This window comes from Diprion similis, chromosome 7, assembly GCF_021155765.1.
Source record: "Diprion similis isolate iyDipSimi1 chromosome 7, iyDipSimi1.1, whole genome shotgun sequence".
Classification (NCBI taxonomy): domain Eukaryota; kingdom Metazoa; phylum Arthropoda; class Insecta; order Hymenoptera; family Diprionidae; genus Diprion; species Diprion similis.
This window is the reverse complement of record NC_060111.1, coordinates 1,645,001-1,660,732: the sequence shown is the minus strand read 5'-3', so window position 1 is coordinate 1,660,732 and position 15,732 is coordinate 1,645,001. Positions and strand designations below refer to the sequence as shown.

Sequence of the window (15,732 nt, the reverse complement as noted above, 5' to 3'; positions counted from 1 at the left end):
TTTGCGCTACGGAGTTCGCGACTAGCGCGCTGCCTCTGTTCTAGGGAGTTTTTAGAGCTGCCATCTAATTTCGGAACGCACGCTTTAGATGCGTTCCAAAATTAGCTTCCAGTGCTACCAGCAATGTCTTAACTCTTTTGCACTGCCGAGTTTGTGACTCGATCTGTCTCTATCCTAGGGATTTTTTAGAGCTGCCATCTAATTTCGGAACGCGCCGTTTGTAAGCGATGGACAATACTGGCTGACATGTTTTTGTTTGGTTACGAAGTAGTTGCAGTTTGACGAAATTGCTTAGTTGATCGAAATTAGCGATATCCGTGAAGAAAGAAAGTAGAGACATTACAATTGCGAGTAACGATAGATTGTCTGCTCTTATTAAACATTAGACACAGTTTCTTTGAAGATGTATTCTTAGGAATAAAAATTAAAAAAAAAAAGAATTACATCTAACCTTTGATCGTTAAAAATCGAGATTGCCTAAGTTCATGGCGTACATAACCTGTTTCTCTTGTTTTAAACCGCTTACACCTGACACCACCTCATAAATGAATCAAGTGTAACACTACGATGTGACAATTATGAGCGGCCAAATGAAAGTCAAGTCGCTTTCGCTTAGTCGACGGACCCAGACTCCACCGTCCAAGGAAGGTTTGTACTGATCACCTTTTACGCTGTCAATATTCCCTCACGTAGGTTATGCTTCTGACATTGCTTAATTTATATTATCTTTATTCGAATGATCTATACTCTGATTAACAAAAACTCGTTACGTTGTCATGTCGTCGAATGGCAATGAACTGAGCCCAAAAACAGGTCATGAATCGACTGTCGTTGCTAAGTTGCCGCACATTCGCTGGATGTTTTGAAAAGTTTCAACAAAACAACTCGTTGTACAGACAATTTTGAGGTAAAAATCCGTAGAGAAAACAATGCTCATCATGTTTTGTGATATGCGGGAGATGAATTGTGCTTGTCTCGTAATTTTTTTTATTCAATCGGGAAAAGAGTCTTAAGATTTTTATTAAAATCTGAATTTTTCAGTGATTGTATCATATATGATAAAGTTATCAATACCAAAAATATGTAATCAATTAATCGTACGTTGGAGAAAATTTTTTCAGTTAGTTTTCAACAAATAAATAATGATAAATAAAAAATTTATTCTCACTTTGTTTCGACAGAAGGTGGAAAGCTGGTCATTACGGAAACAGAGAAGGCGCAGGTGTCGAATCTGGACAGCGTGCTAAGTTCTCCGATCTCCCGTACATCACGTCTTTGTTCAACACCGATTAGAAACAATGTCGAAGTCAGACTTAGGGATGAATCGCCGGATCAAGATCTCCACGATAGTCCGACATCGTTTTACCCCTGCACGCAGGAAAGCGGCAGCGAAATAGCCTGGGATTGGTACAGCACTACGAACGGGCATTACAATTCGTCCGGTACGGATAGGGCGGGCGGAAAGGGTAACACGATGAATAACAACACGCCGAAGCGAACGCAGCTGTTGTCAAAGAAGAAACGTTTGGCGAAATCAAATTCTCCCTTATTGAATATTCCTCCCAAGAGAAAACTCATGCAAATGGACGTCGCTGAGAGCATTGGAAAGTTTGCCGCAGAGCTTAAGGCTCTTACTGATAACATAAAGATGGAAAAAGACAGCAGCGAGGGTCGTGAAACAGGATCAATAGCAGCAGCCTCGGAAGCCTCTACTAAAGTGACCAACATATTTGACATGAAGACGCAGGCCGTCAGGCAAGAGGCTGATGTAGATATTCACGAAGTGTCAACGTTCGACTTTAATGTTTTGATTGAAAAGTCTCCTGAATGTAACAACGACACCAAGACGAATGGTTCTAGTATCGACGACATGTTTGACGAGTCTCTTGACGAGTGCATGGTGCAGTGCAGTCAGGAAGTCGAGGACAAACTAAAGCTGATATCGGAGATGCCTAAGAAGGTAGAGAAGCCTGCGACTGTGACTTTAGCGAGCAATTGCAGAAGGCCAAACGCGGATTTGAACGTTAAACGAAGCTTGATGAACACTGTGAGTGGACAGAATAATTTTGAAATGAGAAACGGAGTGAATGCGAAGGCTGTGAAAGGGTGCGACGAGACAATGATGGGGAACGATATTCCAGCCTCCCAAATTCCAGATGATTCTTTCGACGATTGCTTGGCTCTTTGTCTCGACGATGAGGATGAATTACTGAGCCAGTATTTGAACAATAACAAAGTAAAGAGTTTGAATAACTCGACAAATCCTAACTCTGCGAAAATGGGGGCGAGCAATTCATCGTCAAATACAGTAGGTACGAATAACTGGACAACAACGAACTTGGATAAGGCAAATCCAAGACCGACGACCAGTAGGACAAACCAGCCAATGGAAACCAGCTCCAATTTTAAACGAAAACAACAATTTACAACGAGTTCTGAGGGTGCGTTAGGCCACGAGAGTCGAAAATTCTTCAAGATCAAAAGTTTGTCTGATTCCATCTGCGCGAATACAAGCACAGAAACTGATTCACCTTGGAAGACAGTAGTTTCGAATAATTCGACAACGAGGAACTTGGACAATGCGAATTCGAGGCCGACGACCAATTGGACAAACCAACCGATGGAAACCAGTTCAAATTTTAAAAGAAAACAACCGTCTACAATGAGTTCTGAGAGTGCGGTGGCACACCAAAACCGAAAATTCTTCAAGTCTAAAAGTTTGTCGGATTCAAACTGCGGAAATGGAAGCGCAGGAACGGCGGGAAATTCAAAATCGAACCTGAATTCGAACATGGGGATATGTAATGCTAGACCCATGTCAAAGTCTTCGTCTAATCATAATTTAAGCGCGCAAAAAAGGAACGACGCGTGTTCCACTCCTAATTTGAACAATCCCGGTTTGTCCGATAGTCAGGTATCTTATTCGTACCTGAGATACAGCAGCAATACCAACGGCGTCTCAAACGGATCTGCAAGAAATTCTGATCCTTACGCAATTCCTACTTTACCGACCGACAGGCAAGGAAGGTTGGCGCTTTGCACGCCTGAAGAAATCGAGAGAAAACGTACCGAAGCTAGGATGAGACTGGAAGCGAATAAATTAAGGAAACAAGGAAACACAGGAAAACCAGATGTTGGTCCAGATGGTAAGAGACCGACTGTAAAGAGATAGAAAATATTCCTCACGCCTAGAATTGTTATTTGTTTCTGTATTTATGTTTTTTCGAATATAGTTTTTCGTATCGTTGAATACGTTTATAACACATTTTTAAATAATTTTTTTTTCCGTCTACTCCTCGTATCTCTTGCAGTAAACTTTTTTTCAATCAAAGTATAATAGCAAAAATCGTTGCCCAAGAACAACGAGGTTTCAAAGAATGGAATTTTTTTTCTCGTTCTGGGGTTTCGAATTGTAATAATAATAATGATAATATCACCCTGTCAAATTGTTAATTTATAAATATCAAAAGTATTATTACGGATCATTTACAGGCAAAAGTTAAACAAGTGTATATACATATATATTTTTCTATTTCTGATAACAAAGCATTTCAGAGATTTGAAATATCACAATAAACATTATTCCGAAACTGATCATTTATTTTTTCATTCAAAAATCCCATTCCCATTTTATTTAGTTATTGTTATTACAGTTATTATTTTATCGACTCAACGTTAACATCCGGTAATAACAATAATTAATAACTTCATAGCGGAAGGCGAAGCCTCGCAAAGATCAAACGGATCTGCAAGAAATTCTGATCTCTGTGCAGTTCCTTTCTCGATCCCTCTGCAGAGGGTAAAAAAATTATACACTCCCGAAGAAATTGAAAGAAAACGTGAGCAAGCTGAGACGAGACTAAAACTTAAGGGATTAAAGGCGGAAGCTAATCTTAGAAGGTCAAAAACTGCATAAATTAATCCTAGTTAAACTCTTTCCACGTGTTGAACGTAATAAATATCTATTGATGACATCTTCTTATTCAATGATCGATTTATCTGTGTTTAATGTAGTATGTATTGATCAAAATATCTCGAACCACGGGTGGTTAAATTTCCCAGACTAGTTGAATGAAATTATTTTCATTCACAAGAATTTGTCGCGAGAAGTATATTTAGTTTTGCTTACTTTTCGTTTCCGTAGTATACAAAGAGATAAATTCTTATAATGGATTTATAGATACGTTTGTTCGCTTCCCTCTCTCTCTCTTTCTCTCTTTCTCGCTCTCTCGTTTCGTCGTCATTTCTTGGCCTTAATCGTTCGCTCTCTCGTACAATATCGTTCTTATAACGAGAAATCCCCAATCACACCAGGATCATAAATATAAAAAAAATAACGACTGTCAGAGAAAGGGTAAGTATTAGCAATCTCAAGGTATCATCCATCCCCTCGTGAGATTTTATGTCTACAAAAGCTCGTCGTTTCGTAAGGATCGTTAATTTCCTTCGTCCCATCCCGCATCTATTTGAGCTTGCGATAATAACCAACAGATTTTAAGTTCAGGCTATTCGACGTGTTTTAACTGTTTGAAAAAACCTGAAAGCAACATTCAATTTCAACTTGGAATAAAGCTTTAAAGATTAAAATCAGTTCAAAAGCAATCACATTTAACTCTACTACGATACGTATATTTTTTATTTACTTTTTTTTTTTTTTTATTTATCTTCACTTCGATTTCAATCGTCGTATGGGTGTTTTTTTTTTTTTTTGTTTTTTTCTTTTTTATTGTTATAGATTGTCGGGCAGTTACCCACAAAGGTGTGTCAACCGCTCGCACGAATTTCGGTATCAGATACACAGTTACGTTATTATAGGAACCGAGCTTTTCACGCGCCACTCAACGTCACGCAATATAAAAATTACGACCCCAGCTTCGCGGGGCCGGATCACAACTTTTAATGGTATCACTGCAGGTGAGAGGCGAAACGAATTCGATACGTTACACATATAAAAATTGATTTCCTATAATCCTCGGAGGAAAATTTCGCCAGAAATTATTAAGCTTTAAAATTTAACGATGTAGATCGAAAAGCAGGGTTAAAATAAAAATCTTCAATTTTTCGCAGATCCAAGATAAAAAAAAAAAAAAAAAAAAAAAAAAAAAAAAAAAAAAAAAAACGCTTTTTCAAGTTGAAATCTACTTTCATGAAACTTTCATACCGAATGGTTATAAAATGTCCCGATTTACTCGACAGCTTCAGCGAGTCTCATTATACAGGCAAGCATTTCGGAGAAAATTGCCAAGTTTTCCTCGTGCTGGTATATTTGAGAGAGAAAATTGTCCACTGTCGAGGGACACTGTTGAACGCGAGATAGACAATTAACCCAGGATGTCCTATAATTACAATATGCAAATGTAATCGTAGTAATTAAGTGTCAGCGTGGAGAAAATAGGATATATATATATATATATATATATATATAAGCAGAGAGAATAAGGAGGGTGAAAAATTTTCCGACAATATGGCAAAAAGTTCATTCCGAACGAGTGACGACGATAAATGATCAATTTACCGAAGAGGATCGCAGCCATTTCCGCAATTACAAGATCTCGGAAAAGCTGTCCAACTAAAGTCGAAAGGTCAGCTTGCGGCAGTCGCAAGAATTTAAATCGCTGCAAGCTCTCTCATCGCTGATAATATTCCGTTGGAAGTGTAATAAACGCGATGCCAGGGGGCTGATGAAAATTAATTACCCTGATGAACTTGTGGCGTACGGAAGAGAAATGACGGGACGATGAGGAGTTCGTTACGTTATACGTACGTCGGCTAAGTGGCTGTTGGGTGTAAATACCGGGCAAGTAGTTACCTCAGTCTTTCTGCCTGACCGCAGAGTGAATCCCTAGAAGTTGAGGTGAATTATTCGATTTGAATTATATTTTCTCTCTCTCTGTCTCTCTTTTTTTTTTAAATTTTATTACGGAGTTTTTTACGTCCATCCGGTCAAAAAGTCGCGGGGGCGCCTCTTTTGTGTTTATTCAGACCTTAGCTAGATCAATATCAAGTCTCTTTTTATTTTTTCTCTCTTCCCACTCACTGAAACTGAGTTATACAGCAGAATTATAATACAAGTAGCGAAGTCTTTCTTTTCCCCCTTTGATAAATTTCCTGAATCATATTTCATAAATATATATTATAATCTCAGAGAGTATAATCAAGTAAATATATATATTCAAATGATGAATGGAGGTTTCATTGCTCAAATATTGCTCGATGAGTCATTTCTCACATTAAAATAACGCTTCTGCAAATTCTTTTATACTGTATAATGCGATGATTCTTTACGCCGTTTTTCATGCTTGTTTTCCGTTCACAAAGTATTCGTTTCTACGACGGTAGAGTGAGTCTGCGACTGCGCATGCGCGGAGGAGTTAAACGTGGTCTTTACTGCACTCCGCGCATGCGTTGTCGCGAGTAAATCTAACATATCGCAAGCCTAACCTCAATTTCGTCCTTCGTGAAAAAACTCGTGACATACTCTAGTTATACAAAGAACTTCGGCTCTTTCTCTCTCTCCTAATCTATCTATCTATGTATCTATCTATCCATCTATCTATCTATCTATCTGTCTATCTATTTATCTAATTCTCTCTCTCTCCCTTTCTCACCTTCCATCTCTCTCTCGGCGAACGACGTATAACGAGATCTCGGGAAGACGACTATTTTAAGGAAATTGGGTAATCTTTTTCCCGTTGACGACGTCACGTACCGTCTACTCTAGGGGCTTCCGGCGAATGACGTGTCACCTTTACCAATCGACTAACATTACGCTACATTACATATACGAGTACATACATACATATCCAGGGACATAGATATTTCATCCTTTCCCCGTCAGCGTAATAAGATCGCTAACTAAGTCCAGCTTCTTCGTTTGTTTTTTGGCTTTATGAATAATTGCTTCATCTTCTAATTACTAATTTTCATTCATTTATTATGCTCTTATACGTTTTGATTGTAAATACCTAGAATATCGCGAAAAAAGAGTAAAAAATTTTTTTGAAAATAAATATACTTAATTAGCTACAAAATTTTTAACAGATATTAGATAAATCGTGCTTTTGAAACCTGTTGATGATAAAACATGAACAAACATATTATTATACATGGAAATTATTAATGATAATGAAGAAACTTTCCGGCACTCTGCAGTACGCGTAGAGTTTCGCAATGTGAAATCCTGACACGCATATTGTAGCAGCGAAGCTACGATCCCTCTGCTTTTTATAAATTTATGCAACATTCGCGGGGGCTGTAAAATACGTGAGTTGTCTATCGAAATTGTCCTTAATTCTTTATCGGATCCGAGGAAAGCGCTGCGACTGAATATTGGATTAAATAAAATTCCGCAAAGAAAATGCGAATTTTAAAGTTTAAAATTAAAACGTCCAATCGTTGAGAGAGTTCACAGAGAAATTTTTCACTTGTTACTATAGTTACTAGAAAATTACATAAAACAGTTGAAACTTTCTCGAAAATTTACAAGAAAATTAATTACAAGTAAATTCAGCTTAATAAATAAAGTCTCGGCATAAATTTTTAATTTTTTTTTACTCTTTCTATAGAACCAACGTCGTATTACTGAAAAAAAAATCAATAAATAAATAAATAAAGCACGAATAAAGATAATTAAAAAAAAAAAAAAAAAACAGAAAAAAAAATCGCTGACTTGTAGCAAATTTTTCTATTATATATGCAAAAATTATTTTTAGTTCTTTGATTAGGGTAAAAAAATAAAAGTAGTTAGACTAGAAATTTCTCTCGATACTCGGTATCAATAATTCGTTAATTATGCACAAGTCGAGTCTCCGAATTGAACACGGTTCGTATACTCTGAAATTCTCCTAGTACATAAATTATGGGGTTGCAATGTTAAGTAGGAAACTTGATTTAGGGAGAATTTACCGCCATTAATTTCGGAGCCCAGACTCCGCGGTTTCAGCCCAACTTGGACCGATGCAGTTTATCTTCGATTCGATTTCAAAATGTACGGCAAGCAGAGCTGTGAAATGTTAAACTAATTATTTACTTGAAAAAGTCACGTTTTACGAAATTTCATAGTTTTTGAATAAGTAAAAAAAAAAAACGAAACAATTTGAGACACTAAAGCACATGAGAAAAGTTGAGAGACGTTTAAACCTAATATATGAGAAATGATTAATGATCATTTTTAGGTTTAAGCCCTTGGCGCCATTCTTATTTATCACGAGTTTTAACTTCGCGGCAAAATCGTTTGTTTAATGTTGGAAAGAAATCATGAAGACAAAGGAAGAGAGGGGGGGGGGGGAGGGGGAAGAACCACGACAGGTAAAATTCGTGAAAAATGAGATTACAAGAAGTGAGGAGTAAAACGAGGAAGAATAAGAGGAAAAGAATAAAAAAATGGTTTATTCATAAATGTGATAATACTTCAGAGATCTGGCGGGAAGAAATATCGCCGAGGAAGGTAATCGTTTGTTTGTTTTTCGTTGTTGCTGTTTGTTTTTTTTTCTTTCTTTCTTTTTTTTTTTTTTGTAGAGGGTAAAAATTCGAGGCAAGAATTAAATTCCGATTGCTTATTTTTCCGGGTTTTCTTTCGTTATTTTTTTCCCCATTTCTCTTTAATTTCCCGTCTTTGTGTAAGACAATAAATGAAACAAAAGGAAAGCTTGGGTGTAATTTATACAGGTCAGTAAGTCTTGAGCGAATTTTTTGTAATATTATTAAGTTTTGTATTTTTTACTACAATTTATATAAACAAATTATGTACCGATTAAAATTAAGGATGTAAGAAGAAAAATCGGAATATTTTTATACCTTATAAGCGAGTTTCTAATTTTATAAACGGATGTTTACCTCGGTTGGTTGCTTTGGCTTTTGGTAGAGACACAAGATTCGCGTATAGGATTTCACGATGCGTGGGATTTGGCGATGACGTTACAGTTGAGTACCGGGAATAAGAAAAAGCAACCACGCAAAATATCAAATGTTGGAAAGCAAAAACGAGAGAGTGAAAAAGATAAGTGAATTGAAAGTCGAATGGTAAAAAGTCGATGTTAAAAATTCATGAAACCATACTGTAGGTACATACATAGTCGTTCCCATAAGTCGGGAAAGACGAATTTTAACCACCGTTAAAATATCAAGGGTTTCAACCCTCGTGGTCAGCTTCTTTTTTATCCCAAAAATTGGAAAAATTTTACGAAATTTTCCCTAAATATGAACTCAGTTTTACGAAGAGAACGAACCGAGGGAGATTAAACAGGCCAATCTTTGTGATATTACTTTCTATTATACACTGTGAGAGAGCTCAAGAGCTGGGAGCAAACAGAGGGATAGAAACTTGGGGGTCGCATTTCGAGTTAATGACACAATCATTAATTTACGCTTTAATTATATGTACTTTGGCAAAATTTTCAGATCAGACAAACTGTTAGAGTTAATCAAATCCCTTGGTGTGTACTTGCTGTGTAGATATATGTACATACGGGGAAATTCGGAAACGTGTATTTGCATAATCGACCAAAAGTTTATTACACGGTTGATATCGAGTTGCGTTAAATTATTCATTCCGTGTGACTATTTTTTTTTTTTTTTTAGTCTCGTGTGACAAAATGTTAGTTTTTGATGTTTTAAGAGCCCACTCCAAGGGACAGTTCGAAAAAAAAAATTTTTAGAGGTCGCGCCACATTTTTTAAAACGTCAGAAATCGTCAAAGATCGATTTAAAAAAAAAAAATTTTTTCTCGTTACGGTATAATTTTATGGACAAAAAAAAAAAATAAGTTTCCGAAAGTTTCAGTTCAAAATTTGAATTTTGAAAAGTCGCTCATAATTTTTTTTCAATTTTTTGGTGCATTTCTTTAATCTTTTCGAGCGACCTTTTAATATTCAGATTAAAATTTCATACATTTTTTTTCTTTTATTTAGTAAGAAAGAATCAATAACAATACACCACGACATGAATTGAAAATCAAACAAAATACTGAAAATATAATTTTTTTAATTCAATTTCTCGACAATTTTTGACATTTTAAAAAATTTTGAGCGACCTGTTAAAATTTTTTTTTCAATCGTCCTTTGGAGTGGGCTCTTAAAACATCAAAAGCTAACATTTTGTCACACGAGACTCAAAAAAATAAATAAAAATAGTCGGTTTTTTTGCGCCACCCTAATGTATATGTAATATATTACATTATCTCTTTGCGTGAAACGAAATTCACCTGATAATCAAAATTCTGAATGTTATAGTGTATAGAAAACAAAGATCCATAGATCACGAACACAGTAATTCATCTCGATTATGTACAGCAAAAAAATTTGTTTCACGATTAAGAAGAAGAAGAAGAAGAAGAAGAAGAAGAAGAAGAATAAATAGAACCCGAAAAACAAAACCAAAAATCGTACAAATATTCCGTACACACGTGAGGTTGATATACATGAAAATAAAAAGCTCGCGTTAATTATGAGTATCTACGTATTCCAGGAGGTGAGGTCCAAACTAAGGAATCGAACCTTAGGATGCTGCGATGGCGCCAAAAAGGTTGCCTTACCAATTTACCGTCGTTCCAGTGGCTCGTATAAATATAGGAGTTCAGGGTTAGCGCGAGAAGGAGGGAAGGTTGGTTAGAGACTAGGGTCGGGGGTTGAGTCCCGATTCCCAAATTCCCGAATCCTTGGGGCATGATCGTGTCGCGGCGCGATCGGCGCTGGAAGTTTAAGGGTTCGAGAGACGCGAAGGGGGTGGGGGTGGAGTTTGAGTTTGCGCAATGCGATCTCGGCTCCGCGTGCGAATCAATATGGCCACGTGACGTCATCCGGCGCTCGGCGTCGCGGCGGTGAAACGCGTCGGAACGAGTCCCCTGAATCAGATAGAAACCGCCGCGTCAGTGATCCACCCGCAATGTCGTTCGCTCCTTCGACAGGCTCGATAAGCTCCATCAGGATCCTCTGATAGTCCGATTCGAAGCAGACGACACCAGCAACCATCCGCCTAAAGCGGAAGTCCCACCAGCCGCAGGACCCCGCACTGTATTCGAAGGACCGCAGTGTTTCCCGCCTGAGAAACAACGCGCTGCGGATCACTAGTCGAGGCTCAAGTGCAGTGCGAGTTGGATCATCCTGCATGGAAGCAGTGTCGAGGGTGACACGTGGCGCCGGGAGTCCAGGAAAGGCCGCGGAAATGATTGGGAAGGTGATCCTCAAGTCCGGATCATCATATCCTCGTAAAAGGACTCGACGAGTTTCAAGGACCGCCGGTATCACCCTCTTCACTATCGTATTGGCCGTTCTTTCCAACGTTCAAATGACACCGGCTGTCGAGGTATTCACCAACTCGTTTCTCGTCAAGATGAAACTACCAGCTGAGACTTTTGTCGCCGATAACGTGGCAGCCAGAAACGGATTCGTCAATCTAGGACCGGTGAGTCAGACTTTCATATCCAATCTTCCGATACCACTGAAGCCTTGGAAGGTCTGCTGAACGTGACTGACTGGAAACGGGTCATGAAAACGATGGAGTGACTCTGAAATGTTATTTATTATCTATACACTCTCCCAGGACATCGATAAGTCGATGAATTTCCAACTTGAAAGACTATAAAAATGGTTCTGCAACACCATTTTTCACAATGTTCACTTTTTGATTTCCATTTCGTTACTGTCTGTCTTAGTTCTCAGTCCATCCGTGACTTCCGGATTCCCTTTAAAGACTAGGATGAAGTTGGCAAGGTTACTGTAACGATAACGGGTCTTTATGAAAAATCGTTACTTCGAACCTCTAGGAATGTCTGAAATTGTATGAACTATGACCAAAAAAAAAAAAAAAAAAACATAGTGTTGTTACGAAAGTCAGACTTCTTTAAAGTCATTTCAAAAGTTCGTAAGCATGATTTTATCTCTGACTTTCATTTACGATAACGTTACTAACTTAAGTCTCATCTTCAAAGTCAACCTGCACCAGATCCTTGAACCTGAGCTTTACTGCTCGACACTTAAGTGCAGTGGAGATCCATTTGGCACAGCTGGTTATAGTCCTTTGGTTCGTAGCTGAGTTGTTATTCTGTTATTTTTTTTTTTTTGTTTTTTTTATGAACAGTGTCAGGTTTCCGAGAAGTAAATTTCCCGACGGAGCTTTTCCGCGATGCAATTTCACACCCTGCAGTCCAGAGTCTATACGTTCCTTGAACATCAAAGTCGTTTTTCACACCCTCTTCTTGGAGCTTGAAACTACAAAACCCATCCAAGTTGTAAAATATTGTCCAAATACTATTGTCGCAAAGTTTTTCTTATCAAAAAGTCAGTAACTTGTCGTGTATAATCGACGTTGAATTCCCGGAGTAACATTTCGGGGGTGAGAATGGTGGATGATTGATGACCGTTCTGGATTGCATCTTGACCTTTTTACAACCCCAGGAAGCGGAACTCGCGGTTTTAAGGCCAAGCCATCTGCGCCATGGAGCTTTGGACATCGCAAGTGTTGAATGCTGTGATGTTTAGGCTAGAAAATTGTCAGAAATGATTGCGACAGCGGGTGGTTAACCTGCCGAATCAAAACGCAGAGCACATCTGCCACTCCTTTATGAATGGAACGATAACGAGGGACAATTTTCAGACCAACAGCCGTCCCTTAAACAGCGTAAAAGCTCTAAGACGATCTGCCGTCGCTTGCTTAAATTCGGTTGAACAAAACGCGAGATGATCCAAGTAACGTAGAGTTACTTAACTAAAATAAAGTTCTGGGTTTAAAAAAAAAAATAAAAAATTGCTTTTTCACCTGTAAGTATAGAAAGTGTATCATGAGTTACTGGTATTAAATAATCCCGCCGGAGCTTGAAAGCTCGACAAATTAGATTAAGCTTCTTGCCAATCGAAATTAGGCGGAAGTTGGGAAATTGGAAAGTTTACATCATCAAAGATTCTCTTTACATACCTAACCTGCTGGAATTTTCACCCCGTGTATAAACTTTTTCTAAAAATATCTCCCTCTCGATTCGACAAAGCGAAATCCGTCTACTGAAAAAACTTGAAAAATCCCTCAGACGCTTGAGAGCATTCTCTAAATTTTCCACCCCCACACCCCCCTCCCTCCTTCCCTCTCAGGTTATGTTCAAGGAGGTAAAAACAGTGAACGAGGCTAAAAAAAAAAAACTCTTACATCTATATTCGAATGTCTCGATGACGTTCTGCGTAAAATTCTTGTAAGTATGCAAAATTTTCAAAATTTCATATTTTCCTAAAAAATGTTTTACTTTATAATTAACAAAAAAAAAAAAAAAGAAATATCATTCGCTTGGGTACAAAATTGATGAAAAATTATCTCGAAGAGTCCAGCTACGTGAGAAAAAAAAAATATACTAAAAAGTTTCGCAGGCAAGAAAAATTTAAATTTTTTATAACACGATGTGTTTGAACAATTTAACGCGTGGAAGTTAATTTTGTGGTCGTTTTTGCATGAAATAAAATTAAAAAAAATTAACAAGTAAGGGAGAAGCGAGGCAAGGGGGGGGGGGGAGTAAAAACGGTATACCCTTAAAAAATTCGATAAAAAAATTTTGTTCGAACAGTCAAAAGCAACATTCACAAATATTATTATTGATCGTTACTTTTGAATTTTCAAAAATATCTTGAAAAGAAAAAAAAAAAAAAATGATTTATATTCTTCCCTGAAATCTGAAGATCATTTTTATATTTTCATTGGTTACAATTCAAAAAAAAAATATGCCAAGTATTTCCTTAAGTACCCTGTTTTGCCCCCTCCCCCCCCCTAAATAAAGAGCAAAAAAAGAAAAAACTGTTACGATCGACCGAGGTTCGACGTTTCAATTACCCACCGTTTTCTCGTTTTCTACGTAAAATCGGAGAATTACGTATGGATTCAGGTTGGATTATTGAACTAATCGCGAAAAGGGTGCCCGCATGAACCGCCCGCAGGTTTCGAATAGAGCCGACAGTGCAGCGAACGTTGGACGTAGATCATCGTGGTGGAAATGGCGGGGAAATTGGAAACGCATAATTATTCGGTGGGTTCCGAGGCGCGGCGAGGTTGTCGCCCACTCGACAGTCGAAACTGATAATTACGGTGACGTGTATCACGGGCAATAGCTGTGTGTACTTATAAGTCGGCGATAACGAAACACCGTAAATCACTATGTTTTTCATATAACGGTTATTATAAAACGACTGACTTTCGGGGGAAAAAAAAAAGGATTACGGCTTGATCCCTGATTTTTTGGGGGCGATTTAAGGAGCTTAGTTGGCCAAATGTTCATCATTTTTTTATCTATATTTATATATATATATATCCTATGAGATAGATCGTATCTTAAAAAAAAAATCGGTAAATATTCATCGAGGAAGAATAAATTTTTCAACACTATTCGGAGGGGATGAAAAAAAACAGAAAAAAAGAAAACATCGGATAATTTAAATAGCAGAATTGAAAAGTCATGAGATTTCGAGTATGGAGAAGTTAAAAAGTGAAAAGATCGTCATATGTAGAATAACAGAATGTAGAAACGTTAGGAATCAGATATATAAATGCTTCGTTTGAAGCCGCTTCGAGATTTTTGAAAAATCCATTAGATGCCTTCGATTTTTAATAATTTTATTCGGAAAACGGTTTTTCAACAAATTGAATGATAGAAATTTTTTCACTGTCACTTTGACGTCATAAAATATTTATTTTTTTTAAATCGTAATATTGACTTGACTGTTGAAAAAAGAGATTATATTCTGGTAAATTTTTTAAGCAATATCAACCCTTTGAGTCAAATTTTAAAACGATTTTACAAATCTGAAATCAGATTTAAAAAATTCAAGATAGTGGATCCAATATGGTGCAAGAAAGTTTTGAATTTCATCGAATTCGGTCAAAAAACTCTATGCAGAGATTTTCGGGGTCGCTGATTGAGTCTGTCAATTTGAATTTTTGAAATCCGATTTCAGATTTGTAATCAGTGAACCAAGAAACTGCTAACATATGTAAAACTGTAGAAGAGTATCAACCTCTCCCAACAATAAAAATTTATCGAAAAGCTATTAATATACCATCATAAACAGCAAAAAAGCGTAAAAAAAATATATTTTCAAAGTTTTCTAATAAGTGTAAAAAAAACGTAGAAAAAATAGTTAGTAAGAATATCAATATCCGATTTTCATAAGTATTTCGTCTATAATTCCAGTACCTTAAAATTTTCTATAGTATTTAATAAATAATATACCTCAGTACTTATAGCAAATATATCTAATAATTCAACAATTGTTCAAAGTAGAATAAACCTCTTGTTGAATTAAACAATACGCATAGATTTTCAGCCACCGAATCACTCGAGTAAGATTAGCTTGCTTAATGAACTCTTAAAAGAAGAATAACTTCTTCTGAATACAACCTCAAGTCACGTGAATGAGCGTGAAATCGATAGCCAAAAATGGACCAAAATCATTGTGAATCCTCTTCTCACGCACGTGTGACTCGATTCGTATAGATAATTGAATCGCCTATTCCTCGGTTTAATTATTTCATTTTCCAGCTTGCGTAGCCGGATATTCTCCGGACCCGCATGTGTCACGAGCAGATCTACCTGCGGGTGTCAGGTTCCTTCGTTTTCAAAATTGCCAATATCACCGCGTTACGTATCGCAGTTACGTCGAACGATAAGCGTATTGTGTACTTTAGCAAAGCGTAACTGAATCAGCTGTCATTCACAGAGTTAATTTGCGAGCAATCCTTATATATATATATGTATACTTATAT

General features: G+C 37.2%; 2 protein-coding genes across 2 annotated transcripts in view; both read left to right on the top strand.

The window, feature by feature from the left end:
- The first annotated feature begins 243 nt into the window (after nucleotides 1-243).
- LOC124408241 lies at nucleotides 244-3,431 on the top strand. The gene is made up of 2 exons (XM_046885016.1): nucleotides 244-648; nucleotides 1,182-3,431. Exons 1-2 carry the CDS (start codon nucleotides 579-581, stop codon nucleotides 3,170-3,172), a joined length of 2,061 nt encoding a protein of 686 aa, XP_046740972.1. The 5' UTR covers nucleotides 244-578; the 3' UTR covers nucleotides 3,173-3,431.
- A 7,590-nt stretch (nucleotides 3,432-11,021) lies between these two features.
- The window catches only part of LOC124408242 (neuroendocrine convertase 2), a 26,498-nt gene continuing 21,787 nt past the window's right edge, over nucleotides 11,022-15,732 (top strand). The window contains exon 1 of the mRNA XM_046885017.1: nucleotides 11,022-11,400. Within this exon, the coding sequence (XP_046740973.1) occupies nucleotides 11,104-11,400 (297 nt within the window). The 5' untranslated portion in view covers nucleotides 11,022-11,103. The remainder of the gene's footprint in view (nucleotides 11,401-15,732) is intronic.